Consider the following 24,791-nt stretch of genomic DNA (forward strand, 5'->3'; position numbering starts at 1 on the left):
GGTCTGTACTCGCTCGGCCCGGAGGAGAGGCAGGTGGAAGGCAAATGACGCACGCTCAATATCGCAACCAACAGACGAGCAGGACAGAAGAGTTTCCTGCCTCAGGAAGAAACAATGACAAGTGCATGAACACAAAATGAGAGGAACCGAGTTGAGCATGAGCGTTTACTCATATTTGTTTTCCACAACACACATTTTTAATCCAAATATTCAATGTATAACAACCAAGATAGTGTGTGTGTGTGTGTGTGTGTGTGTGTGTGTGTGTGTGTGTGTGTGTGTGTGTGTGTGAGAGAGAGAGAGAGTAAAGAGTAGACATATCACTGCCATCTTGTGGTACATTAGACACACTGCACCTCATCAGGGCTGAGCATTTCATGACGAGTGTCAGAAGAATTACAGCTCGGAAACGCAGGCTCTGGTTGTACTGCTGGCCTCTCAGCTACCAGGTGCTTTGAGCTCACAAAGATGGTTTCCTCCCCTGCTGCATTCCTGCCGTTGTGGCAGAAAGACCCAGCAACGTACATTTAGCTTGAAGCTAAAATCAACCGACGGCTAACCACCGCTAAACTGGCCGAGGACGCCAGTTGACACCAGTTGTTCAGCGCTACCATGAACCAGCACAGACCTTCAAGTGTTATAATTGAGGTTTTCACGGCGTCTGAGTTTCCGCTGCGACCTGAAGTCCTGGGAAGAGTTTGTAAATGGGGTGCATGACATTCACTGTAACCGGTGACATAGCGTAGCCAAAAGCTAAAGTTAGCGACATGGCTACCGCTAATGTTAGCATGTTTATTTGAAATGCAGGTAAAGCGCGATGAAAAAAAGGCGCGCTTTCACAGAGAACGTGGTAAACATAAAATGCTGGAAGTCCTCAACCAATCAGAGATGTTCGTCATTCTTGGCCCCACCCCCTAGGTTCCTGAACCTTCACGATCTTGGGACTGTTCTTAGAGTTGGTCAAGTCCCCTGGACCCTGGTTCTTGGGACCCAAAGTTCCTCATAAGATTCCTTGTTCCTGGTGAATGTTCCTGCGCGGCCTTCGTTTGTTCCCAGTTCACATCCAATAGACTTTTTTTTTTTTATTATTATAGATTGACGGCGTTTGTGAGTGGACGCTGTGTGGCTGGCTCTTCCTGCATTCACCAAGAAGTCGGGCAGAATTCCTCCCGATGGCTTGTGAGCTCAACACACCGATGAGTGACCGGCAAAACATCTCAAACACACGTTCACCTCATTTTTTTAATCAGCGTTACAATTGGAGCCGTTTCTGAGGCGTTTCGGTTCTTGACATTACGTTTCGGGGGTTTTTTGTACAAATGAAATGAGACCCGTTTATGGGAGGGCAAGAGCTCACTTCTTAACATCTCTCAGAATTGCTCAACTTCCCTGTTTTCTGTCAGACTTCCACATCTCAAGAGAAAAATCAACACTGATGCAAAACACACAATCAAAGCAGGAAACATATCAGCTCTATGAAAAAGGGGGGGCGGGGGGGGGTCCTGTTTTCACTCATCACGTCACTTCTTCATGCCAATACTCTCGTATACGTCCTGGACGTGTGTAGCCAAGTCCTGAAAGGAAACCAGATCGTTTCAATGTCTTAGAAAGTTGTTCAGGCAACAGTAAATCTCAGCTCAGTTGTAAAATATCAAACCAAAACCCCTGAGAAGAAATTCAAGAGTGACGTCTCAAGCAAGAACTCACGGTGTAGATGCCCTCTTCTGGGATCTGTCAGATTTGGGAGAAAACAAAATTAGCTGCAGCAGAACTGAACGTTCTCCTGTGCTCACATCCGGTGTGCAAGAACGGCGCCAAGGCAGAGTGGAGCACGGCGGCGCCGCTCACACGAGAACAACAAGCATCCACACGCCGGACAAGTGAGGGTTGTTAGTCTCTTGTGCAGGAACATTGGGGGCTTTTTAGGGGAACGTGAGTGCATTCGGGTCCAGACAGAAAAACAGCTAACTGTTGTGTCCCCAGCAGGGAGCCAGCTCAGAGCTGCCCGCGGCCCCAGAGGCGCTGTCATGTGATCTCACGGGGCAACTGGCGCTCTGAAAGGGTTTGGGTTTTTTTTTTTTTCAACAAAGTCAGAGTGCTGCTGAGGTCTGCCAGTGCAGCTTGGTAGTTTCTAATTTCACTTGTTCCGTTTTTGTGTTCCTTCACAAGAGAAAGTGGCTTCGCCACTTTTCACTTTGGTTTCCCCGCACACGGCCGCAGCTTCACGTGTCGCTTGTGTCTGCTCACTTTTACCTGCTTCCGCTCCTCAGCAGCGTCAACAGCCTTCTTAGAACTGAGGACCTGTGGGCGATGGTGAGAGATGAGCAGCACATCAAGGTACAGCCGTAGTACATTTTGTATCATGTGTACTGATGATGCTTGTGCAAGTACTCAAAGGTGTTTCCATTGGGTTGAACTCAGTACAGTGAACATTACAGTGCAGTACGCGTTCACTCGTGTTCCAGACGCACAACATCTCTTAATAAATCATGTGAACACAGCTCCAGCGCCGCAGGGTTCCAGTGGAGTCCTAGGCTGGACTCCTGGCCTTCATCAAGGCACAAATTCCTTTCTCCATTCCAACTGCTCAGCCTGAGCCCTGCTTCCTGTTCAGCTGTTGATTTCCTTCCACACGTTTGTGCTGCGTAGAAGTAGAAGAAGAAGAAGAAGAAGACGAGCGTGTGGTAGACGAACCTTGAGCCTGCAGTAGAGGACCGTCAGGATGATGCCGTACAAAAACAAGACTCCGTCCAGGACGTAACACAGCTCAGGCTCCTTGAGAGCCGCTGTAGAACCAGGGAACATTTGGTCAGAGGCTAAACCACAACGACGCCACCTTTAGGCCCCACTCACACCTCAAATACCCGGAGTGATCGTGTTCTAGAGAGCACAAGCACGCCGTTCTTTTAGGAACACACAGAGCAACAAACCCTCGGGCTCTCGGGGGCGACGGTTGTCATCTGCTCAGGGTTCCTAATTATTACGAAAGATGTGAGGGCGACCGAGTTCGCTTGAGGCTGATACCTGATGTGACCAGCACATCTGGAGTCCCCCACAGTTCCCCTCACATCCGTGACAGGGAACCACGATCATGTGAGACGTGTTGGCGTCAAACACGCAGTCGGAAACACGCGATGAGATCATCAGAACAACTTCAGTGGGTTTTCTAACTGAAAGAAATCTTCTGACTGCCTGAGGAGCTAAAGCACAACGAAAGCAGGAATTTACACCAACCTGTCACCAAGAGGGAGGAAATCCCTGAGGTGGCTTTAAACGCTGTGTTAACCAGGCATCGATAAACCTGGCTGGCTCACCTGGGACACAGCAATAATCCGTACGCTGACAGGTAACCAAGTACTCGTCGGTATCAAAGAGGCCTCGTTGAGAGCGTTTGAAACCTCCTCCAACACCTGAAGGGGACATCAGCTGAACGAGTAACTGCGTGTTTCGATATGAAATCCAGGTGAAGCGGCAGAGATGCTTCTCAGCTGATCCAAGCCGACAGCAGACCTTCCCTACTGATGCCACGACACGCAGGGGAGCAAACCTCCGTGACTTTCGCTACATTTTCTGGTTGTATTTGTTGTTTCAAATCTTTTTCAAGCCTGGAAATGAAAAAGGTCTCTTCTCAAACTGAGACTCAGTCAATTAGAGACGATATCCGCCCGTGAGAACCCGAGTAACTCAAAGATGATTCCTCAATTGGGATGAATTAAGGACAAACGTTTGTGGAATCTCATGGGCCATGAGATTCCACAAACGTGGAAAAGAAATGAAAGACAATCCTCTTTTTTTAGAAAGGACGAAGCTGTTTGAAAGGTAACAACTGACTCAAGAAAGGCGCCCCAAGACCGCGGTTCTGGTCCATATCTGGATTTTGCAGGAATCTTAGATCCTGACTGGAAGCACTGCAGCTGACCGGAAATGACCACGAACCTCAAAGTGATCTGATAGGACACCACTCCGCAGAGAAATCCAGCTCTGACTCCAGATCAGATTCTTCCACAGGGACAAATCTCACACCTGGACTGAGGTCAGGGGCGTGTCCCGTACCTCTCCATCACTGACACGTGTCCGACCGGCACTTCACGGACGTTTGAGCAGAAAAGCGCGTCTTTGTTGCTCTAAACACACTGGGGTTCAGCTGACGGGCGCGACTTTCTGCATTTTTTGTTTGAGCTCAAATTTGCACTGAAGTGTGCTTCATCACACAAGTTCACATCAGTGCACCTTCCAGAGGACCTTCCGAGGGATCCGGTTCTAGTCTGAGACCTTCGACAGCAAGCAGAGATAACCGACGCGTAAACCTCAGGTTGACGCCAGCAGCTCAGGCGCATCTCTGTCTTTACACCTTTTCTCTTGAATCACAAAGGAAATGAATCGCTAAGTGGCGGTTTCTCAAATTTCCTCCATAGATGGATGACGCAGGCTCGTCAGCTGGGGATGAGCGGAAGTGTTTCTTTACTTCAGCTCAGAGACGAGTGGCTGGAGCCGGAGAGGTGGTGACTTGTCTACACCCCCATCGCTGGTTTGCGTGTCTCACGCGAAGCCGCGGCTCAAAGGGAAGAACACAAACACACATCTTAGAAACCTCTGATATACGAGTGTGCGATGGTGCACTTGAACGCAGCGCATTTCTGACTCCATCTTGGAAAACAAGTGTCCACCAAAAGGACCTTCGTCAGCTACACAGCATGTTTCCCACAGACTGAGCTGCTATAGGAGTGTGTCAACGTGTGTGTGCGTGTGTGGCATCGAAGTTTTTTTTTTTTTAGTACTATAAAAAAAAAACCAGCAACCATCCAAATACACAGAGCAGATAAATTAAAATTCTTTAACATCAAATTGTTGGTTGAGGTTGAAGCTGAGGCTGGAATTCCAATCCATTCTACATTTTTTTCAATCAATTAACAGAAAAGGGCAACTGATATACTTTTTTAAAGATTTTGTGTTCTTTATAATGATGTAAAAACAAAGCAGTCAGGATCTGAGAATGCTGCATGTTTTGAGCGTGTGTGTGTGTGTGTGTGTGTGTGTGTGTGTGCGTGCCCCTGACCACAACTGTTTTCACAGGAACTGAGGCAGTACTTTGTGTGCTTTTTATAAAATCAGGCCAAATATCATGACTGCACTGCCCCACATAAAAGCTCTCCTGATAACTTCAAATCAGCAGTATGGCGTGTACTGGATCCAGTTCGTCATGGCGACTGGTTACCTCATCCTGATGAACCTGACAACAACCCGCCTGGGTCTCGACTCTGCTGACTGTTTCAAGTCTGAAGCAACAACTTTTTGCCGCGGAGTCACAACTCACCGACTCCTCCGAAGCTCATCCACAGAGGCACCGCCACCAGTAAGAGGCTCCTGGCGCTCACCGCCATGGTAACAGACGACTGGCAGCCTTCGGCGTCCAGCAAAAGAAAACAAGAGGAGCGGCGACTGTTTTTGCTCTGTACTCTGGTAAAGACTCAAATGTTGCATCCCTCACAGCTGAGAGGGGAAGTTGTGGTCTGAGCTTGAAGTCCATTTGTCTCAGAAGCGATCAGACCCCTCCCCTGAGCACCGCACCACAGGAAGGACCTGCCGCCGCCACCACCGCCGCCACCACCACCTAATGGAGGAAGGGCCGATTCGCACCAACGGCTCTTCACCTTCCGTATATCTCTACTTGTAACATCAAAACAAACTTTACAGCTTGGTCATAAAATATTTATTGGGGTTATTTCGACATTTTACATCACTGATGATAAGAGGAGTCGTCTGCCAAGTGCATCGCCATGGCGACAGTGAACAGGAAGAGAACCTGCTGAACAAACGAAGGAGGGGGAGAATTCACACTCTATTTTAAGGAGCCAAAACTTGAGCAGCGTCACGTTAGCGGTCAACTTCACCGAACACAATGTCCTGAGTCCCTGCAAGAAGAAGAGGAGGATGAGGAGGAGAGGAAGGAGAGGAAGAATGAAGGTCTCCTGAACGTCTCTTACCAATGATGGCCACCACGTCTGCCAGCATGTGTCCTTGAGCCATCTTATCCAGACCCGCCTGCGAAGAAGTTTATGAAGAGAATAACTGAGGACCTGCTCCCACTATTTAGAGCGGATGAGCTCATATTAAAGGATCATATTCATAATTCATACAAACATGGCCTGAAGTTACTACACTAACTACTCTAATAGTTTGTTTATGCAGCTTTAAAGACATTTTTTAGCCTTGAAGACCAAAATTCAAACGACGACGTTACACAACATTTCATGTACCCATGAGCAAAGAGGAAGGAGGGAGCAGAGACGTTGTGTGCTTTTAGAAATGCTTCTATATGACTTTATAAAAATCGACTTAATGAGCTCAAAGCAGCCTTAAGGACAAGCCATTAAAGGTTGTGAATAATTGAGAAGTGCTGTGCTGAATATTTCACGCCGCCTACCAAGTGAGCGAATCCAGGAGCTTTGATCTTGCAGCGATAGGGTCTGCTGGAGCCATCCGACACCAAATAAACACCAAACTCTCCCTGCAACGCGCCCACACACGCACACACACACGCACACACACTCTAGTAAGCACGAGTCCCTCAAGGCTTCCTCATTAATTACACAGAATCTAAATCTCACATGACATTCAGTGTACTAATAATAACAAAAACTGGGAATTGCGAGAGTTCCAAACGCCGTGTATCTAAAATGATGAGACACAAACGGCCGTCCTCACCTTGGGGGCCTCCACAGCCGTGTACGTGGCCCCTGGAGGGACCTGGTAACCCTCTGTGTAGAGTTTAAAGTGGTGGATCAGAGACTCCATGGACATCTACAACCACAGAAGTTTCAGCCATGAACACAAACGCACCACGACAGAACTCTGGTGAGCTGAATGCAGATCTGAAGCCCTGGAGACTGAGGACAGGACAGATTCAGAGTACTTGTACTCTACAGAACCCACAGAGTTCTGCGAGGGAGCCGGAGATTCCAGAGGTGCAGATGTGGATCGTCTCAGATTCAGTGTGTTTCTGTCAAAAACCTGGAGTACGGTGTGTGGTTCACTCAGGCTGGCGGTACTGTAACATTGAACACAAACAAGACCGCAAAACGTCGGCGAGGACATTACACGTCATCACGGCTGAAACGGAAAACGTGTTAAGTCACAGGTTTTTAGTTCCTCCGTGGTTTAACGCCTGCAGCTATGCTTCAAAAAGTCATGACAGCAGAGTCGGTTTGTGACGAGCGACTTGCTGAACAAAACCAGCAGGTAACACAAACGTGTGGTTTCCTTCTGCGACGACCCCAAGTTTTCCAGCAGGAAACTCCCACCGGTTCTTAACTGGGAACATCGAGGTGATGCCAACGTCCAGGCTGGCCTACCAACGTCCGTCTCTCAGCGCTCAGACACTTTCCTGGCGTGATTAAACTGGAGGGAAAAAAAGTCAAGGTGAGTTCCAGCCACTTCCATCCAGTGGTTGGAAGTGAGGAAAGCAGGTGGTTCAGGGTGTCTTTCTGACAGAGGCAGCGGCGAAGAAGAAAACCAGAAAGCCAACAGGTGAGCGCCTTGTTGAGGTCTACAGGTAGAACTGGATCTGATTGACATTTACAAATGCCCTCCTTTTTGACAAAGCAAAACAACCTCACATCAGTTAAACGGGGTTTTCCAGGTCGCGGGGAGAGCGCTTCAGTGAAACAGAAGCCTGAGTGAACCAAACTGAAGGAATGAGAGTTTGATCAGCTGACCTTCATCTCAGACCTCTTGGGCGGGGCCACCTTGGCATCATCCACCTTAATCTCTCCTTCTGGCATCTTGTTGAGGGCCTGGTGCATGATCCTAAGGGACTGCCTCATCTCCTCCACTCGGCACAGATACCTGCACACGCACGCACACACACGCACACACACACACACACACACACACACCCCCCAGCTGTGAGCTACAGATGGCAGCTATTCTTCTTCCTAAATAAGGTCACTGATGTGGATCAGGCGGTTCATACGAGGTCAGTGCGTCACTTTAGTTTCTGTCTGAACGCAAAACATTTGATTTGTGGGTTTAGATGAACAGCAACAGCTCACAGCACTGCACCGACACAGCTGCACGCCACCGGCTGAGACAACATACCAACTATGATTTCCTTACTCTTTGGTGTGACAGCGGTGTCATGAAACAGGTTTCAACTTGACACACAGCTGTTTAATGCTTAGTTTTTGTTTAAGTTTAAAGGTTAATTTTTTGTTAATTAACTTGTCATAACAGTGAAACACAAATGTCTCCAAGCTTTCAGAGTTTACGCGGTGCACCTGAATGCATCGTGACCTGTGTTGTAGTTGCTTTAAATGAAAGAAGTGGAAATAATTTTGCTCCTTTAACTTGAATGAATTGATGACTGCTTTACACGTCCAGAGGCCAAACGGCGCTTCATCAGCCGCCGGCACTTCTTCTGTTTTCAGTGTTTAAGCATCTGGCTCAGTCGCTGACATGTCAGAGAAAACGACCAGCAATGTGACCAGCACAAACTGGATGACAAGATGGCGGAGGAATCATTCCTGACAGCCGTCGGCTGATCTCACCTGTCATAGCAGTCTCCGTTGCTCCCGATGGGAACGTCAAAGTCCACCTCGTCATACTTGTCGTACGGCTGAGACTTCCTCAGGTCCCACTTGATGCCGGAGCCTCTCAGCATCACGCCGCTGGGGGAGGGACACAGACATGGCACCAGGATCATTCATTTCTGTGTTCACCAACCAAATAAATCTCACTGGGCTTTTGTTTTTATTAATATTTTCCTCATCAAATCTCTTTCTAAATCAGAAGGAAGAGAATTAAGAAAGTTTTCCTGGGAGGGACACCTGAATCCATAGTTGAGCGCTTCCTCTGTGGTCACCACGCCGATGTCCACGGTTCGATTCTTCCAGATACGGTTATTGGTCAGCATCTGCATCGGGGAAGGCCAACAGTCTTCAACCATCACTGCTTTCTGCAGCATCCTTGTTGTGCTGCAGTATCAAAGTGCTAGTGGAGGTCACAGAACTTTACACAAACACACACCTCTTCCACTTCGTCGATTCGGATGGAGAAATTCTTGCACCACTCGTAGATGTCGTCCATCAGGCCCAGAGGCAAATCCTGGAACCCAGGAGAGAAAGTTTCAGCGCCCCAGGGACCAGGTCAGGACGGTCGAGGCCCTGTCAGCTACGGCACGTTTGCCACACATCTAGTTTCACTGTGGATTACTGCTCATACGGCTGGATTAAGAGGACGTGCTGCGTTTCACAGTTCATCAACAAACAGTTTTGGAAGATTTAGCTGTCGTTAGCCGTGACTCTCCATGAGCTTCAAGCTAAATATACGTGGTCGGCTCTTTCTACACTCTGGAGTCAGAAAGAAGCGATGAAGGAGGGCAAAAAACATCTTTGTGCACTTCCAGACACGCTTTACTGAGTAAAAGGCTACATTCCTCCGTGTGCTACTTCATACCATGGAGGGGCAGGAGACGTTGGCCCTTACCTGATGAACTCCTCCAGGCCTGACGTACGCAGCGTGCATCCTGGCACCAGACACTCGCTCATAGAACTCAAACATCTGCAGGGACACAGTCAGACTCAGCTGCTCAAAGATCCACCCTGTGGTTCAGTCCATGTCTGATGTAGACCGGGCAAAATAAAAACAATACAGGACACACCGGAGGGCTTAACGGGCTCTAAGCTAATTAGTTACGTCTCCATTTCATTATCAAGTGAAGATTTGAGTTTTTGTTAGGGAGGAAACAAAACAGACAACATAAGGCTGTCGTAGAAGAGTTGTCTATCTGGAAAATGGAGAGTCGTGTAAGTTGTGGAGATCAAGTTTGGGGATGCAGGCGATGGCAGGTCAGGATTTGACAGCCATCATGTTTGCACCTTCACTGTGCGCTCGTGAAAAGCAGCATAAAAACATGGGGGGGGGGGGGGGGGTTGCTAAAATGCTGCCAGCCATTTCTAATGTGGTACGTCAAAATATGTTGAAGGGTTACGCTGATCTGACCTTCTCTCTCTCCTCGAACATCCAGAAGAAGGGAGTCATGGCGCCGATGTCGAGTGCGTGAGTGGTGATGGCCATGATGTGGTTGAGAATGCGAGTCATCTCTCCGTAGAGGACTACAAACAACGCAGAGCAACAACAGGAGGCAAGAAGCGTCACTGAGGAGCCGTCCTTGTTCAAGCAGGGGTTCAATCATCTGGGTTTAATGTCCTCACGATGAAAGCCCTGACCTCAAAGAACATCACATTGCTTTAGTTTTTATTTTACTTTTCGTCCAAGGAAGCAATGACAATAAAAATCTATTCTATTTTTAATTTTCAGCCTGACATCCGACCCACTAAAGCACTTGCCAGTTTTCTTCTTTCTCATCAGATTTAGGACCCGATGCCATTTGTAATCTGTACCTCTGATCCACTGAGCTCGGGGTGGAGCTTGGATGTTGAGCAGCTTTTCCACAGCCAGCGAGTACGCCTCTTCATTACACATCATGGAAACATAGTCCAGCCGGTCGAAGTAGGGCAGAGCCTGTGGCAGAAGAGGAAGAGGAAGTGAGGCCTGCATGCCCAGGGACTTCCCACGCTTGATGCAACACACGGTGACATCACATCGTTTTGAACACATAACAGTCAGTAGTCGAGGAGGTCCGCGCCTCCACGACAAGGAATACAACTACAGGATTCACAGTTAATCATGTAGCCAACTGTTCAGGGTCTTTGCCTTGTTACAACCAAGGAAATCATCATTTCTGTCATTCTTGATTTCACAACCTTCTATGAAAGTATAAACACAAGGTATTTGTTCTAAGACCACAAAGTGGGACGTTGAATCTGTAGTTATGAGAGCAGCGTGTGCACACGTCCTCTCCCGGTGGTTCGGTGACAGCACTGACATCATAACACATCAACAGGTTTCATCTGGGGATGACAATCAATCATCAATGATTGATATCATGGACCAGAATATAGGTTCTCTTCTTTAGAGAGTCTGAACAAGACGAAACAGCACCGTAAATAAAGAGGCCTGCAGGTCTGCCTGGAACGTCTGAACACGCTGAGGTCACCTCCACTGCTCTTTAGCTTGTCTTTGTCAACAGCAGCCGACATCATTGATGAGCAACTGACAGAAACCAGTGCCTGAACCGTTCTGGTCCTCAGACCCGTCCCTCGACGAGGAGCGAGCACCCAGCGACAGGCAGGAGATTCAGGGTTCAGCGCAATCGCTGAGCAGTCCAACCAGCCCCGCTACAGGTAGACAGCTCAGAGCGGCTCTGAACGCATCTCCTGTCGCCACTTTTGATCACATCGCACCTCCTCACTCCATAAGCAAACAAACACCCACATTACTTCCATCGGAGAAGGTTTTGACCCGCGTACTGAAGCACGACAGCAACAAACGTCGCTCTCAGACGAATGTACAATTTATGAGCTGAAACAGAACGGGAGTGAAACGGTTCTGAACAAACAGTTTGACACCAGAATTTCGATCAGAAAGTTGCCATCACGCAGTCCCATTTAAAAAAGAAATCTATTGGTTTCATTCTCTGATTCAAACTTTAACAAAAAATTGAGCGTACAGAAACGTCCCTCAGCTGTATGATCAATTCAAGTCCCACGCAGGCGGCGAAGCTTTTGCTCAGTACCTGTAGGTAGGTCTTGTACTCGATAAGTTTCTCGGTGCCGCGGTGAAGCAGGCCGATGTGCGGGTCACATTTCTTGACAGATTCGCCGCTGAGCTCCATGACGAGACGCAGCACGCCGTGAGCAGCGGGATGCTGCGGACCGAAGTTGATGGTCAGGTTGGACACGTCCTTCTCTACGGGAGGATCTTTGTCTACAGAAACGAAACAAAAATGTCAGAAGATCATGAAAAATGTATATACTCGCACCAATGTTGTTTTTTTAATTGTGGGGTGGCAACAGATTATCTTAATCCCTTATTCTGTTTAGACCACTAGATTAAAGGAGAACGGCTCAATGTGACAGGAACAGTGTGCGTAGTACCATTCCAGGGAGGGGGGGTCCATTTCTCCGTTATGACAGTGGGGTACATGACTACCCCGGCATACTGCTCAGTCCACTCCACATCTGGCTGCCATTGTTTCTGCCTGGAAAAGAGCAGAGGAGAAGAAGGTAGAGAAGAAGCAGCAGAATTACAGGGTCGTTATGAGCAGCGTCCATGACTTCCCTCTCTCGTGCCTGGATATCTCCAGAGGACTTATCTGACAACCTAACAACTGACTGTTACTTCACATCACATTTTAGACAAGGAAAGTTTGAGGTCCTTCGCTTGAAAAATTCCTTCTGCATGCAAAATGTTGCAGCGCAGCAAACCATCACTAACTCACTGCATCGCGGTAAACTGTGAATTTAAAGTCCCCCTTAACCCTAAGACCATACAATCGGCACGCAGAGGAACCACGGTTCTATCGGGTGATGTCGATAATTTTCCCCTTTCGTGCAGCTGACATGTTGAACCGATGTTAGCCAAAAATATTTCTTAACCACGACGAACTCCTTCAGAATTTCTAACTGAAGTGTGATCCAGCTCCTGTACTAGAAATCGCTTAATTTCTACATAAATCACTTAAAATGAGTGAAATGCTTTGTTTAACCTTTTGCAGATCCAGGAGGAGTTTGGTAAACACGTCGGGGTGCTAAAGCTAACACCTGCAGTGACAGGCTGAGCATGCTAACGGAATTACCGTTTTATTTGTTGACTTTATTCAATATGCGTTTCTTTTACACTCAGAAGGAATTAAGCTGGAACACGTGACTGGTGTTTATTCAAAGAGGTAAATCAGCTTATTAGCTCTCTGCTAACGTTGCCTTCTTGTGTGCGTGATTCTAGGAGCTCAAGCTAACGTGGCGGGCGAAACAATGGCCGCCGTTTCTACCTTTCCAGTCACTTACCTGTTTTGCAGGACAATGCAGCCAGGGTTGGAAATATTACTGTTTAATATTAATTTTGTTGAAGGACGTCCTAGTTTGGTAAGCGACCTCAACATTGTGGCCGCCATCTTGGTTGTCAGGCCACCACTGGCTAATGACGTAACGGAGTTTACCCTTTTTCTTCTTCTGTGGGCTCATAGGGTGAATGTGTGGATGAGCCGTGTGACTGCCACCTCTCGGCGAATGTATGTAGCGGGGCAATGTTTCAATTCGCTTACCGATTTTACGACTTGATATTCAGATAACTGAATGCAGAAACTGTATACAACAGTATAACTTAGTATTATTACGTCTTCACTTAAATTGCAAAGCAGAACAATCACCAGCGCAGTAATGTCATTTAAACAGACTTGACCTTAGAACATGTTGTTTACTCTTTGTAAACATATTCTAAGTTCAGGTATACTAGTATATTCATACTAGCATAGTTAAGCATACTACTCAAGTAAGAACTTGGGATATTTTAAGGTAATATCACTCAAATGTACTTGAACCTGGAGTATGTTGTTTACTCCTGGTAGCCTGTCCCTCAGATTGCTTGCAGATCAACATGCGCAGAGTGTCAACATCAATCTTGCAGTTAACGCATACAATACTGGGATGGCGGTGTGAAAGGCAAACGGTACGATGGCTTCACTTGCGTGGTTGCAAAGAAAAATGCACATAAATTACTCATCGTTTTTTTTTTTTGTATTTCTCAATTTAAACAAACTTCAACGAGCATAAAAATGAAAAAAAAAAAACATTTGTGCTGCACTGTTTTGAAAGTAGTTTTATTAAAATAAAAAGCATAAAAAATATCTTTTGCAATGATATATGTGCCGATTTGCATTTCTTCCAGCTATAATTTCACAGGCTGGCATCGCTGTTGCTTCTGGATTATTCCTGCAACCCAGGTGAGCTCCCACCTTTTATTTTTCAAAGTGAGGCTTCCTTCTCCCGTTATAAAGTCATATCACAAAGTAATTAACGGACCCACACACTTTGATTTTTTTTTTTTTTTTTTTTAGAAAAAACAGTGCTTTTATTTATGTAATACTGTGGAAAAATAATTACATACCATTTTTAAAAAATATTGAAGATAATGAAATAAAAAAATGAGTTTGATAACGTTTGTTGTACATCTTTTGAACAGTTTTCTCTGCTACGAAGAACAGTACAATAACATAAACATTGGAATTTTCTAAATTCAAAGACACAATAATACAGGATACAGTCCTACCAGAGGTATAAAAGTACTGTAACAGGTTTGTGAGAGAAATGATATGGACATATACTGAAACACACACCCGCACACTTAGACACAGATGTGCACACACACATACTGTATACACACGGACATGCATACAATAGTCCTGCGCACACTTGAGTCCAGTGCTGAGTGTTTACAGTATGTTTACCATACACATGTAGTCATTCATACATCTATACAAACACACTGTACAAATTGATGTGTGCACCGATACCCACGCACTCCCTCTTGATCTCTCTCACACTTACACACCCACACACTCACACACTCACTCACGACTACATGTCAATATTTGTAGACAAGCCTTCATTGAACCTCTCCGTAGACATTCTCCTCTGGTCATTTTGGCAGACAGACAATGAGGAATGATACAAAATGGAAATGTGTGACACCTTCCCCTATAAGGCCACTCAGTTCTGAACCCAACATCTGTGTTTTCTCTCGGTCTGCACCAGGCTTCTGCGCTCCAGCTCAGAGGGAAAGACTCAAGCCTACCAAAATATCTGGGAACGACTCGAGGCCCCGAGCCTGGTTTGTAAAGCCACAGTCGCCAATAGAAGGAGCTCCTACTGCATATACATGGGCTAAAGGTGAAGAACAACATGAACACTTGGCACTGGGTTTCTTTTATACACTGATATACCCTTCCGGTGTGAAATATGCCTTGAATCCTCTCGGCTTTTTACAAGAATTTCAGGCTTTTCTGTTGGCACAACTCCTCACTGTCTCAGTGGACATCACTCAGGCGAAGGCCCGGGTTTCTGTGCGCTCAAGTTCAAACTTTTGGTCCATACATACACATTACATGTTTTACACTGACAAAAATAATTCTGTAATGTTAAAAAATAGAATACAAAGCTCTAGTCTGGTGTGCAAATAAAAAGACATTACACAGATATAGATAAGGGACGTCTAAGCATGAATACTGTAGATGCAGTGCAAAATGATGACAACCCTCCGAACCCCCAACCCCGCCCCCAAAACACTTTCCCACGCCGACTAAAAAGCATGATGGCATGTGCCATTGTACAGACAGGCATTCTGGGAGACTATATATATATATATATGTGCTCTATGATCATTGAATAAGACAACCAGCAGAAAACGTGAAAAAAAAATGGTGGCCAGAAATGACTTCCACTGGCTGAGGTTTCTCCCGATCAGCGTGTACCATATTCGACAGTCTGCTCAGCCTCTAGATCTTCTCGCTCGTCATTTACAAAGTCAGCTCATAGCAACGTCTCTGCGGCTGCGGAGATCTGGGATCTCGCTCCTCTGGTCCTCCTCGCCCCCGTCCCAGTCTTGATTGTGACTTGCGCTGTCGGCTCTTTCAGAGCTCAGATTAACACACACACGTCGGGACTGAGTGTGGAGCTTCCCTTCCTCGTCTCACTAAGACTTCTTCTGCCTCTGTGTTTCCCTCCCTGTCTCATAGGCATGGTCTTGTGACTGTGCATGGGCGTGTGTCATGTTTTTCTTGTGTTCTGTCGTCATGTTTGTGTCAATGTGTGCATGAATATCTGTGATCGTGTGTGTGTTTTAGCTGCAACCCTATCTAGAAGATGCTTCCTTATGCGTGAGATGGTGATGCGTCTTCCTGTCTCACACGTGAGTCTGCATCCTCTGTGTGTGCCGGCTGTGAGAGTAGTCAGAGTGCTGTGAGGTGTAGGAGAAGCGAGTGGAACTGCCGTACTTCCCTAGTCCTGTCTCTGACCCTGAGGGAGCGGGACCACCAGGACCCACGCCGACTGCAGGGCCCCCAACCCCGGATCCCACTCCATACATCTCATAGGATGGCCCAGCCTCAAGCGGGGCCAGGCTGGATGGGGCAAAACCCATCCGGTAGGTCTGGTAATGTGACGGGTACCCATAGTTGTCATAGGCCAGCTGGGAAGTAGAGTCCAGCAGGCTGCAGTCTCCTGGGAAGTCGCTGGCTGCAGGGGTGGGGTTGGCCGGCGGCTGCTGGCTCTGGCCCCCACGGGTGAAGGTGTTGAACTGGGCGTAGCTAATGTGAGACAGTCTGGAGGGGGGGCGGGGGTCGTAGCAGGCCTGTGGTCGGCCAGGGGAGGTGAGGGGGCCTGGTGGACCGGGGGCTCCTCCGCTGGCCGTGGCTCCAGAGCCACCAGCGCTACTGCTAATGGATGCAGCTCCCCCTGGAGTCCCTGTGGGGGAGCGGTAGTCAGAGTAGTGCATGGTAGAACGGGAGGCGGGGCGGCCCTCGTCGTGGGTGGAGGCTCGCACGTTGTAGTAGCCATTGGTGGGGTCCTGCAGGAACACAGAGAGGACTGAGGTCAGACGGCTGGTGGCTCCTCCCTGATCCTCACACAGGTCAGAGGTCAACTGCTTGAGTACAATCCCAAACACTTTTGTCAATGCTGAGATCACGATTACTTGACTACGACTGGGTTTTCATGAGATTTAATGAAATTTAATTCAATTAACTGTAAATTTTATTTAAAAGAAATCAAATAAAACATGAACAAACATGAATAATACATTAAATAACAAGTTATACGTCTCCTCGCAGTGCAGGCACCACCGTGGGCTCTCAGGGTGGAAAATGCACTGCTGCAAAAGAGACAAGCTCATTCGTTCAGAGGCAACTCAAACCAGCGAGGAGCAAACTGATGCAGAAACGCTAACTGACCATCTCAGGAGTGCAGGAGCAACGTTGCTCCGGGTGTTTTTGTAGTCCAGCAGGAAGCTAGCATGTCCATGGGTCCCCTCTACCAGGGGTCAATGGGATTTTTATCTTAGATTTTGGATTATTGTCAAAAATCAGATCCATGGCAAACAGAAGGTTAATGCAGTGACGTGTTTTGTTCAGCATGATCTCTTCACTCGTGAGCTCCACCTTTATCATTTTTCTAGTATAAATTCCCCCGTTAGGAGAGGAACGCTAACATGGCTATCGAGCGGCTGCACCATGACCTCCCCACAACTACCAAGCTTCTCACTTCCCCCTGAAGACGTTCAACATCCTCCTCAGCCTCTGTGGGCCTGTTTGAGCTGCTTGTTAGTGAATGATATTCACAAGTGTGGTGTGAACTGTCGGATTTTAGCCCATAAAACAAAATGAGAAGTTAGGCCTGTGGTTAAAAGTAGCTTTTCTTTTTTTTAGGTATTTAGACCGAAAGTCTGCAACGAGGGAACTTGATGTTCAACCCATTTACTGATTTCAGGACTCATTCCTGGACCACTTTATTTGGAGGAAACTGAGACCTCACATCAAACAGCAACTTTGACATCCTTTGAGATGCTCAGTTTACTAAAGACGTATCAGTACTTCTGTGTTTTCTGAAGTGAACGAGCCCTCTAACCAACATCGACAGCCAACCGGCATCTGAGCTTCCATTTACGAAGGAACTGACGTCCAACAACATTAAATACCAAGCTGTTTTTCTGGAATATACAAGTACAGTTCCTTGATAGAATACTACTACTCCAAGCCTGCATATAAGTAGTTTCTCCTTCAGTGAGGAACCGGACTCACTAAGATCCGGACCCTTCCTTGTTTGACTCCAGAAGGGTCCGGCAGGGTGGTCTGACCCCCTGCAAGGATGGGATGCTCCCTCTGCAGCTCTGCTGTGATGGCTGACATGATTCTACACACACACACACGCGCGCGCGCGCACACACACACGCGTGCGCGCACACACACACACACACACACACACACACACACACACACACTCCTCCAACTTTCTTGCACTGTGTTGGTGCTGCAGGCAGCTGGGGGGGCTGTTGAAGGGGTGATCTAACCACCTCCTGGGGTGGATTCATGTCCGTGTTTCTTCAAAATGATCCAAGGCAGCACTCCAACTGGGGGGGGAGGGTATCTCCCTCACAAACTATTCACGGGGGGAACCAGGAGAACATTTTGGCAGCTTTAAGCGTGAGGATGCATTCGTCAGTCCAACCCCACAGTGTCAAAACGTATAAATGATTCATGCCGGCTGAATGGGCAGAGGACGCTGAAATTCCCTTTGTTTGTCGTAACTTTGTAGTTTTTCTCTCTAGTTTGCCTTCAAACGGCTCTGCAACGGGACTGAGGCAGCTCGTAATGAAGAAGCTTCCTAGCTGGGCTGGTGGAGGGCAGATCCATCGCTCCCTCCGATAGACGACCGGTTCAGGATCCAGATGTGTCCTCTACCAGTACACGTTTGCAGCAGGTGGCACCATCAGCTGTTTGTGCTGATTGAAAATGCTCAAAGGTGTACAAGGTGTTTAAAAGGCTAAATCAAATTAACCTTTGGGGAGAAAATATGAATTTAATGTCAAGCTGCAAAGACACCTACTGTGTGTTTGAAATGTCCTCTGCCAGGTTAGAGCACGACGCTCGACGAAACCACAAAAGAAAAAGCGTTGAAGCCCAATATTTCTGCTGGCTTTCTACCGTTAACACACACATCTCAGGATGAACAGCATTTAGCGTCTAGTTTGACTCTGCTGTCCTTCGTTCATGTTTGAACGTTCAGTCGTGCACCGTCCACAGGCAGACTGCAGCTGTCCAGTCTGTTCATCCCTGACGCACATGTGCACCCTCTAGAGGGTTCCCCCTGGAACTCCAAAAATAAAAATAGACACTTCAGATCTCCATACTTCAGCCCTTACACTCTTACCTGCTGCAGAGAGGGATCATATTCATACGGCTGTTGATCTGCCCTCTGTTCAGTCTTGGTAATATTACTGATATCTGACACTCATCACTCTGACTTTAAATAGCATCTTCTTTACTCCTACATATTATCTAATACTGTATAATAGACAATATTGTCAATGTCTTGTAGCTTCTCCAACATTTATATCTCCTGGCTGCACTGGTCCAAAGGTATGCGTTTCTCACCTTCAGGTCGTACTCCTGGCGGGTGTCCAGGGTGTCGCTGCGGAGGTCAGACTTGAGCTCTATGTCATCTTTAAAAGGCTGATTGGAGGGAGAGAAGGACACAGAGGGGAGAAACTAAACAGTCAAACAACAGAACAAAACAAAAAGGAGGAGAGGAAGTGTCGTAACAAAACAGAAGGAGACGGGAGGAGGCAGCAGAGTGTGAAAGGGAAAGAGAACATGGAATTAAAAGTGTTAAAAAGGAGCGATCACAAGGGAAAACATGGAGTCTGTTCTTAGAAGACGGTTCAGTGTGGTGCAGGGAGAGGTTACTGAGTTAATCTGTGTTTCTTCCTACAACTACAGGCTGTGTAAACAGTGTCCCGCCCCAGAACGCCGCCGCTCACCGAGTACATGGCCTTGACCATGCGTGAAGCCGTGGACACGCTGCCGGAGTCCTCCTCCAAGCTGTGGGTCTCCTTGTTTATCGTCTCTACCTTGATGTCAGGCTTACCCAGCGTGACCCCGCGCCGACCTGGAAGCATAACACGGCAAGGTTGAATACAGCTGGACACACGCGTCTCCTCCGCCGTGTTTTCATGAGCACCGCTTGCAGGTTCAGAGGGGCCCCACATCCACACGGCGCAGAGGGAGTTTTTGGGGTTTTTTTGTTCAGTGATGTAAGAAGTAGAAGTATTCAGACCCTACAACTACTGCTCACCCAGATGTACCAGACGATGAACGGAGACTAACCATCGCTGCTTGTAACAGTAACTTCAGGTTCGAGGGTACAGGGACGATTTGCTAGCTCCCCCAGGGTCGAACGATGTACACGTGGACTGTCACAATGGTGAAAGTGTGCGTCTTGATTGTAGGGGCGATCCTACGAGCTTCATTTGTGACATCGCATTGTAGGTGCCGAACCAACAACACCAGCAAAATAAGGAACTTTAAAACTTCCTCTTTGAGAATGGAGAGGATTATATTTGCATATTCACATCATCTGAACTGCAGGAGTGGCAATGATCATGGTTTTTCTGCACAATGTCAGATGTGCGTCACAGTGATTCTCTGAAAAGTGAAACATTTGTGGAGGCCATTTAAAACGAATCCTCGACATCTGGAATTCGGGCTGGAGCCACAAGAGTTAAGAACATGTAAATGCTGCCCCCTGGAGGTGGCTGCTGGACATCGATTTGGGCTGTGATGGCTCTAATTAGGAGGCGGCCTGAACGACCAAGACGCTGCTGACAGAGAGTTTTTCTATTTCGTGCTGCTGCAAGAAAATTAAGGTAAAGTTCTGGATCGCTTTGCTTCATTCAGGCTGGTTTTTGATTTAGAACCACTTTTCTTGCCCTTAACACATTGAACTTTGGCACATGTGAGCGTGCGCGCACACACACACACACACACACACACACAAATATTTGAGGCCAAAAAGGATTTGAAACTACTTCTTAAGACTTTCACTATGAATTTAAAAGCTTGTTATGTTATCAAGTGTGTAATCTTCATCAACCAAAAGTGCAGTAGAAAGTACAATATTTCACTCTGAAATTAAGTTAAAAAAATGGTATAAGGTAGACATAAATCACAATACTTGAGTAAATGTACTTCCTTTCCACCAGTGGCTACAAGTTATTAGTACAGACCCTTTAAAGATTAATCCTCTTAGAACATGTGAATTAAAAATAATGACAGTCCCTGAGAGTACAAATCCAGGCTGCTACTGTACTTGCAGACTGGGTCTTTTTTACTGAATGTGTTAAGCTGGTGGAGAGTATGACTCACTGCCTTTGCGCTGCCGGTAGAAGATGAGAACGAGGACCAGCAGAAAGATGAATAAGAGGATGGTGGAGCCCACCGTCCCTCCAGCGATTATCCCCACTGGGACCTCCTCTGAAACCAGACACACACAAAGAAACACAGGAATAAAGAGGCAGGAAGGGCTCCAGTTGGGTTTCTTCAGTTGTACAAATAACAGGAATATATATCGTAGGAAGTACAAATGTGACGTGACTCGAGAACACAAATAGAACGAGAGAGGTTTAGAGTACACGTCAAATCTCGACACGAGCTACGGGATTTCTGGTGTTCGCTCATGATGAACATCCTACGTCTCATCTTATCCCTGTTGAACACCATTCAAACATTGCTCACTGAGGACCAGAAGTTTTAGGATCTATTAAGAATGAATAACTTAAAGAACTTCTCTCCTGGTTCTAGAACTCGTTCCTACTGTAAGAGTTAATTGTCCTACTACAATCAACAGCCTAACAGAACTACAGATTCTACCCTGATACGAACAAGAATTAGCTCAACTCTACTGTCAGTTCGTGCTGCAGCTCACACGTGTGTATATACACACGTCTATATATACGTGTGTGTGTGTATAGTCATGTCACCTTGTACTACTATATTATTAATCTGTCCTCAACCCATCTGTGGATTAAATGAAGTATTCATATTCATTACTGACTGTCGGATTGTTTCCTCAACTGAGGTACTTGCTTCAATACTTCAATTCCTTTAACATCCTAAAAACAGACGGCGGTCGTGGCGTCCATGTTCACTCTCCAGACTCTCTCCTCTATTTGATCGGGCCTCAGGCTGCACCTCTGATCAACAACACTTGCTTCCCTTCACTTCCATGTAAAACCAGACTCCACAGATGAGGAACGACCATGACGGCACCTGAAAAACGTCATCTTCAGTGTCCGTCATCAAGTCTTACGTCCCATCAGTGACTTGTAAGTCCTAAGACATTCATGACACCTTGTGATCCAGGGTTATTCTTGCTAGACCAGCACAGGTTGCTTCTTATTTCAGGTGGTTGCTAAATCAGCGTTTGACTGAGGGGAGGAACAATGGGAACCTTCAGTGCTGCTCGGTTCTTGGATAAATCTGAGGCTGTTAAATGTTGAGGTAAATTTAAAACATCCTCTCAGGTGCGTCGAGCCTGGGGGCGTCTCCACCAGCGTGTGTCGTGTGTCACTGCACTTCTATCTTAAGGGATTCTGTCTATCTTCAGCATTTGGTGCTGCTGAACCCCCTTCTACCGACGGGTGCATTGAAAGCCCACCGGTCTCCTCCAGGGTGATGATCATGGTCCCGGGCCCGAACGCGTTCCAGGCTGTGCAGTTGTAGGTGGACAGGAAGTCTGACTCCATCACATTGTTGATGGTGAGCGTTGAGAGGACGCCGCCGCCCTCAGCTGATGGTTTGCTCTGTTCCACCGTGTACCTCTCCAGCAGCGTTCCCTTCTCTTTCTCCCACACGTTCTCTTTCCATGCCCACACCTGCAGAACACACACACACACATGAGATTCATCCCAATTAGTCAGGCCCCATTCAGCGGGATTAGGCAGGATGCGCACCAACATTCAGAGTGTTTCAGACAAGGACAGTGATTTCTTCTGAATCCAGACCCTTGAACATATTTTTAGATGTTGAATTTGCAGCAATATGAAGTGATTTTTTTGGAATAATTCACACACACGTGCACATGAATATGCTGTTTTCGCTGATCGATTCACGCCAGTGTTTCTCTCTCATTGTAACTCAAACTCTCACGTACGACATCATTCTGGCCGTGTTTCTGCGTCTGCCGGCTGCCGCTCTCTTGTAACGGCATTGTTTCTGCCTCTGAGGACCGTCGGTGGTCATGTGAGCAGGGAGAGGATCGCTGCTCCACATTCACGTACGAGTACTGTACACTCATGTAAACACACCGCCTGACTTCCTCCGGTCAGCAACAGTTTAACGTTCCTCCAGACTGAGGTGGAGCTGGGGGGTGGAGGTGGCGGGCGGGGACAGGCGCGACTGAGTTGGCGAGGACCCTGTGCATCCTCCTCCATCTTTAAAGCCACTAAAAGCAGCTGTATTATTCAGTATTGAAGTACTGTACGGAGGCCGCTTAATTATGCATGAGCCCACATGTTCCCATAATCTGCCCACTTATTCCAGTGAAGGAAAATCTCCTGGCTGTGGCGTTTACTGGGACAACTGTTCCTCTCCACTCCTTTATATTTTATAAATCTTTTTATGTTGCAGCCCTCGCCGCTTGCATTAAGGGAGCGAGTCAGGATGGATCAGTCACAGAGGCTGGGGAGCCGAGGATCTACTACAACGGCGTGATACAGTTGAGTGCAGAGAGAGCTGATTTCTGACGCAGGAGCTAAAAGTGGAGCGCCTTACTGTTGGTTTGTTTATGTGATGGCACGGAGGAAAATTCTTTTTTTGGGTGACGCACCACCGAAAAAGAAAGAGCACAGTGGCTAAAAGCCTTTAGTGTGCAGGAGCGGAGCCACGTAGGAGAAGGGAGGTGCAGCAGTAGTGAAGTCCATGTGAAGTAAAAGGTACAAGCCTGAGCTCCTTGTGAGCAAAGCTTTTCCTTGGTCGTCTTTTTATGTGAATAATTAACAAATACTTGCTAGGACTTTGATATTTTTGTAGAAGTGTGAATGTTCCATGTTTCATTATCTTTAAACTTACGATCTTATCTGGAGGAGGTGTACTGGCTATGTAGCACTTCACCTCTCCCCTCTCTCCTCTCACTGCATACTGGACCGGGTCACTGGAGATGATGGGAGGACCTGGACGGGTCACAAACGATCAATCAAAAATCAATTTCACTTTTACAAATCACCTTGAAGCATTGAAAAAACAGAGCGTTAAGGTTGGTGAGGAAAACCTCCATCAGAGAGCCAACAAATACACTCTTCCTCACACTGGCAGCGCTAACGCTCTTCTCCAGTGACCAACCACATCCTGAGGTTGTTTCAAAATAAAATATGATTAACACCATCGAATGCTCATGAGCTAATTAGCCAATGAGGGAACTCATTGCTCTTCAGTAAAATTAACTCATCTACAAAGCTACAACAACAATTGACAACAGGCAAATTTATTGAGCAGGTTCAAACGGATCTTGAGTGATAAAACATGAATGATACATGAAGAGTGAGCTGCAACAGCAGGGAGAGTCAAGCAGCTGGTATGATGGTTGCCTCGGACTCCACATAAAGATTCTAGTTCTTCTTTTTTTGTCTTCAGTTCAATGAAGTTCTATTAAACCGCAGAGGTGAGAACCACAGACGTTCATCCTTCACTCTTTTCAGCGCTGTGTTTTATTTAGGCTGTGGCAGCTTTTTCTCTACATGCTTCCTGCTTGTATATTCTTTTTTCATTCTTTTGTTCTGAATCTGATTTAACCTGTTTGAATAACTAAAATCTAATGGATCGCTTGGTGTTTGTCTCCCATATTTTGTTGCGGAGTCTGACCTCAGCAGGCCTGTTCAAGAGCGGCTGTATGGCTTCCCAAAATAAATCACCACCACTCAGGACATCTTTCATTACTGACAAGCTGACCTTCTTTGAAAGAAGATGATTTTCCTGTACAAGCACTGATACTTTAAATTGTGTGGATGTTTTCTGACCGTTGACAGTGAGCGTGACCTCGGTCTCTCCTACTCCAATCCGTGGGACGATGGCCTTGCATACGTACTGGCCGGCGTCGGCCTGGCTCACAGACTTCAGATACAGCTGATTGCTGTTACTAAGAACCTGTGGGGGAGTAAAAAAAAAAACAAAAAACCCAACAGATATAAACAAGCTAAATCTACTGAATAGCAGGACAGGTAAACAAATAAAAGCCCACGCACGGAAGGCGAAGGCGGTTAACGTACTACCTGTTTATTCTAACACATCACGATGCGTAATTCCAAATTGTCTCTGTACACAGGGTAGTTGCCTCGGAACCGCATCCAAT

General features: G+C 46.9%; 3 protein-coding genes across 4 annotated transcripts in view; all 3 read right to left on the reverse strand.

Annotated features, from left to right (window-relative positions):
* Positions 1-117: 117 nt before the first annotated feature.
* On the reverse strand, positions 118-5,514 carry fcer1g (Fc epsilon receptor IgFc epsilon receptor Ig). The gene is made up of 5 exons (XM_086198195.1): positions 5,315-5,514; positions 2,695-2,786; positions 2,254-2,301; positions 1,708-1,731; positions 118-1,574 (listed from the first exon to the last, which is right to left on the reverse strand). Exons 1-5 carry the CDS (start codon positions 5,379-5,381, stop codon positions 1,521-1,523), a joined length of 285 nt encoding a protein of 94 aa, XP_086054321.1. The 5' UTR covers positions 5,382-5,514; the 3' UTR covers positions 118-1,520.
* Positions 5,515-5,695: 181 nt separating this feature from the next.
* ndufs2 (NADH:ubiquinone oxidoreductase core subunit S2) lies at positions 5,696-13,063 on the reverse strand. The gene is made up of 14 exons (XM_086198192.1): positions 12,906-13,063; positions 11,997-12,100; positions 11,636-11,826; positions 10,401-10,521; positions 10,000-10,112; positions 9,484-9,558; positions 9,025-9,102; positions 8,826-8,911; positions 8,547-8,666; positions 7,716-7,845; positions 6,706-6,801; positions 6,425-6,508; positions 5,985-6,042; positions 5,696-5,912 (listed from the first exon to the last, which is right to left on the reverse strand). The coding sequence occupies exons 1-14, from the start codon at positions 13,010-13,012 to the stop codon at positions 5,875-5,877; spliced, it is 1,401 nt and encodes a 466-aa protein (XP_086054318.1). The 5' UTR covers positions 13,013-13,063; the 3' UTR covers positions 5,696-5,874.
* Positions 13,064-13,938: 875 nt separating this feature from the next.
* Positions 13,939-24,791, reverse strand: part of kirrel1a (kirre like nephrin family adhesion molecule 1a) — a 36,063-nt gene continuing 25,210 nt past the window's right edge. The window contains exons 9-15 of one of the 2 annotated variants that reach the window (XM_086197600.1): positions 24,460-24,586; positions 23,516-23,616; positions 22,104-22,320; positions 20,813-20,920; positions 19,429-19,556; positions 19,043-19,120; positions 13,939-16,461 (exon numbers count right to left, since the gene is read on the reverse strand). In XM_086197600.1, coding sequence (XP_086053726.1) covers positions 15,799-16,461; positions 19,043-19,120; positions 19,429-19,556; positions 20,813-20,920; positions 22,104-22,320; positions 23,516-23,616; positions 24,460-24,586 — 1,422 coding nt within the window. In that variant the 3' untranslated portion in view covers positions 13,939-15,798. Of the gene's footprint in view, positions 16,462-19,042; positions 19,157-19,428; positions 19,557-20,812; positions 20,921-22,103; positions 22,321-23,515; positions 23,617-24,459; positions 24,587-24,791 lie in introns of both variants that reach the window. The other variant, XM_086197599.1, reaches the window with a different exon arrangement.

Source organism: Aulostomus chinensis, chromosome 24 (genome assembly GCF_037954235.1).
Source record: "Aulostomus chinensis isolate RoL2024-O1b breed Wild chromosome 24, RoL_Achi_v1.0, whole genome shotgun sequence".
Taxonomy (NCBI): Eukaryota; Metazoa; Chordata; class Actinopteri; order Syngnathiformes; family Aulostomidae; genus Aulostomus; species Aulostomus chinensis.

Coding starts and splice junctions, on each gene's coding strand:
- fcer1g (XM_086198195.1), bottom strand. CDS start 5,381: ATGGCGGTGAGCGCCAGGAGCCTCTTACTGGTGGCGGTGCCTCTGTGG. Junction 2,787..5,314: donor GATGAGCTTCGGAGGAGTCG/GTGAGTTGTGAC, acceptor CTGGTTCTACAG/CGGCTCTCAAGGAGCCTGAG. Junction 1,732..2,253: donor CTGCTGAGGAGCGGAAGCAG/GTAAAAGTGAGC, acceptor CAAATCTGACAG/ATCCCAGAAGAGGGCATCTA.
- ndufs2 (XM_086198192.1), bottom strand. CDS start 13,012: ATGGCGGCCACAATGTTGAGGTCGCTTACCAAACTAGGACGTCCTTCA. Junction 6,043..6,424: donor CTCCTGGATTCGCTCACTTG/GTAGGCGGCGTG, acceptor ACTTCTTCGCAG/GCGGGTCTGGATAAGATGGC. Junction 5,913..5,984: donor AGACGTGGTGGCCATCATTG/GTAAGAGACGTT, acceptor TTCTTCTTGCAG/GGACTCAGGACATTGTGTTC.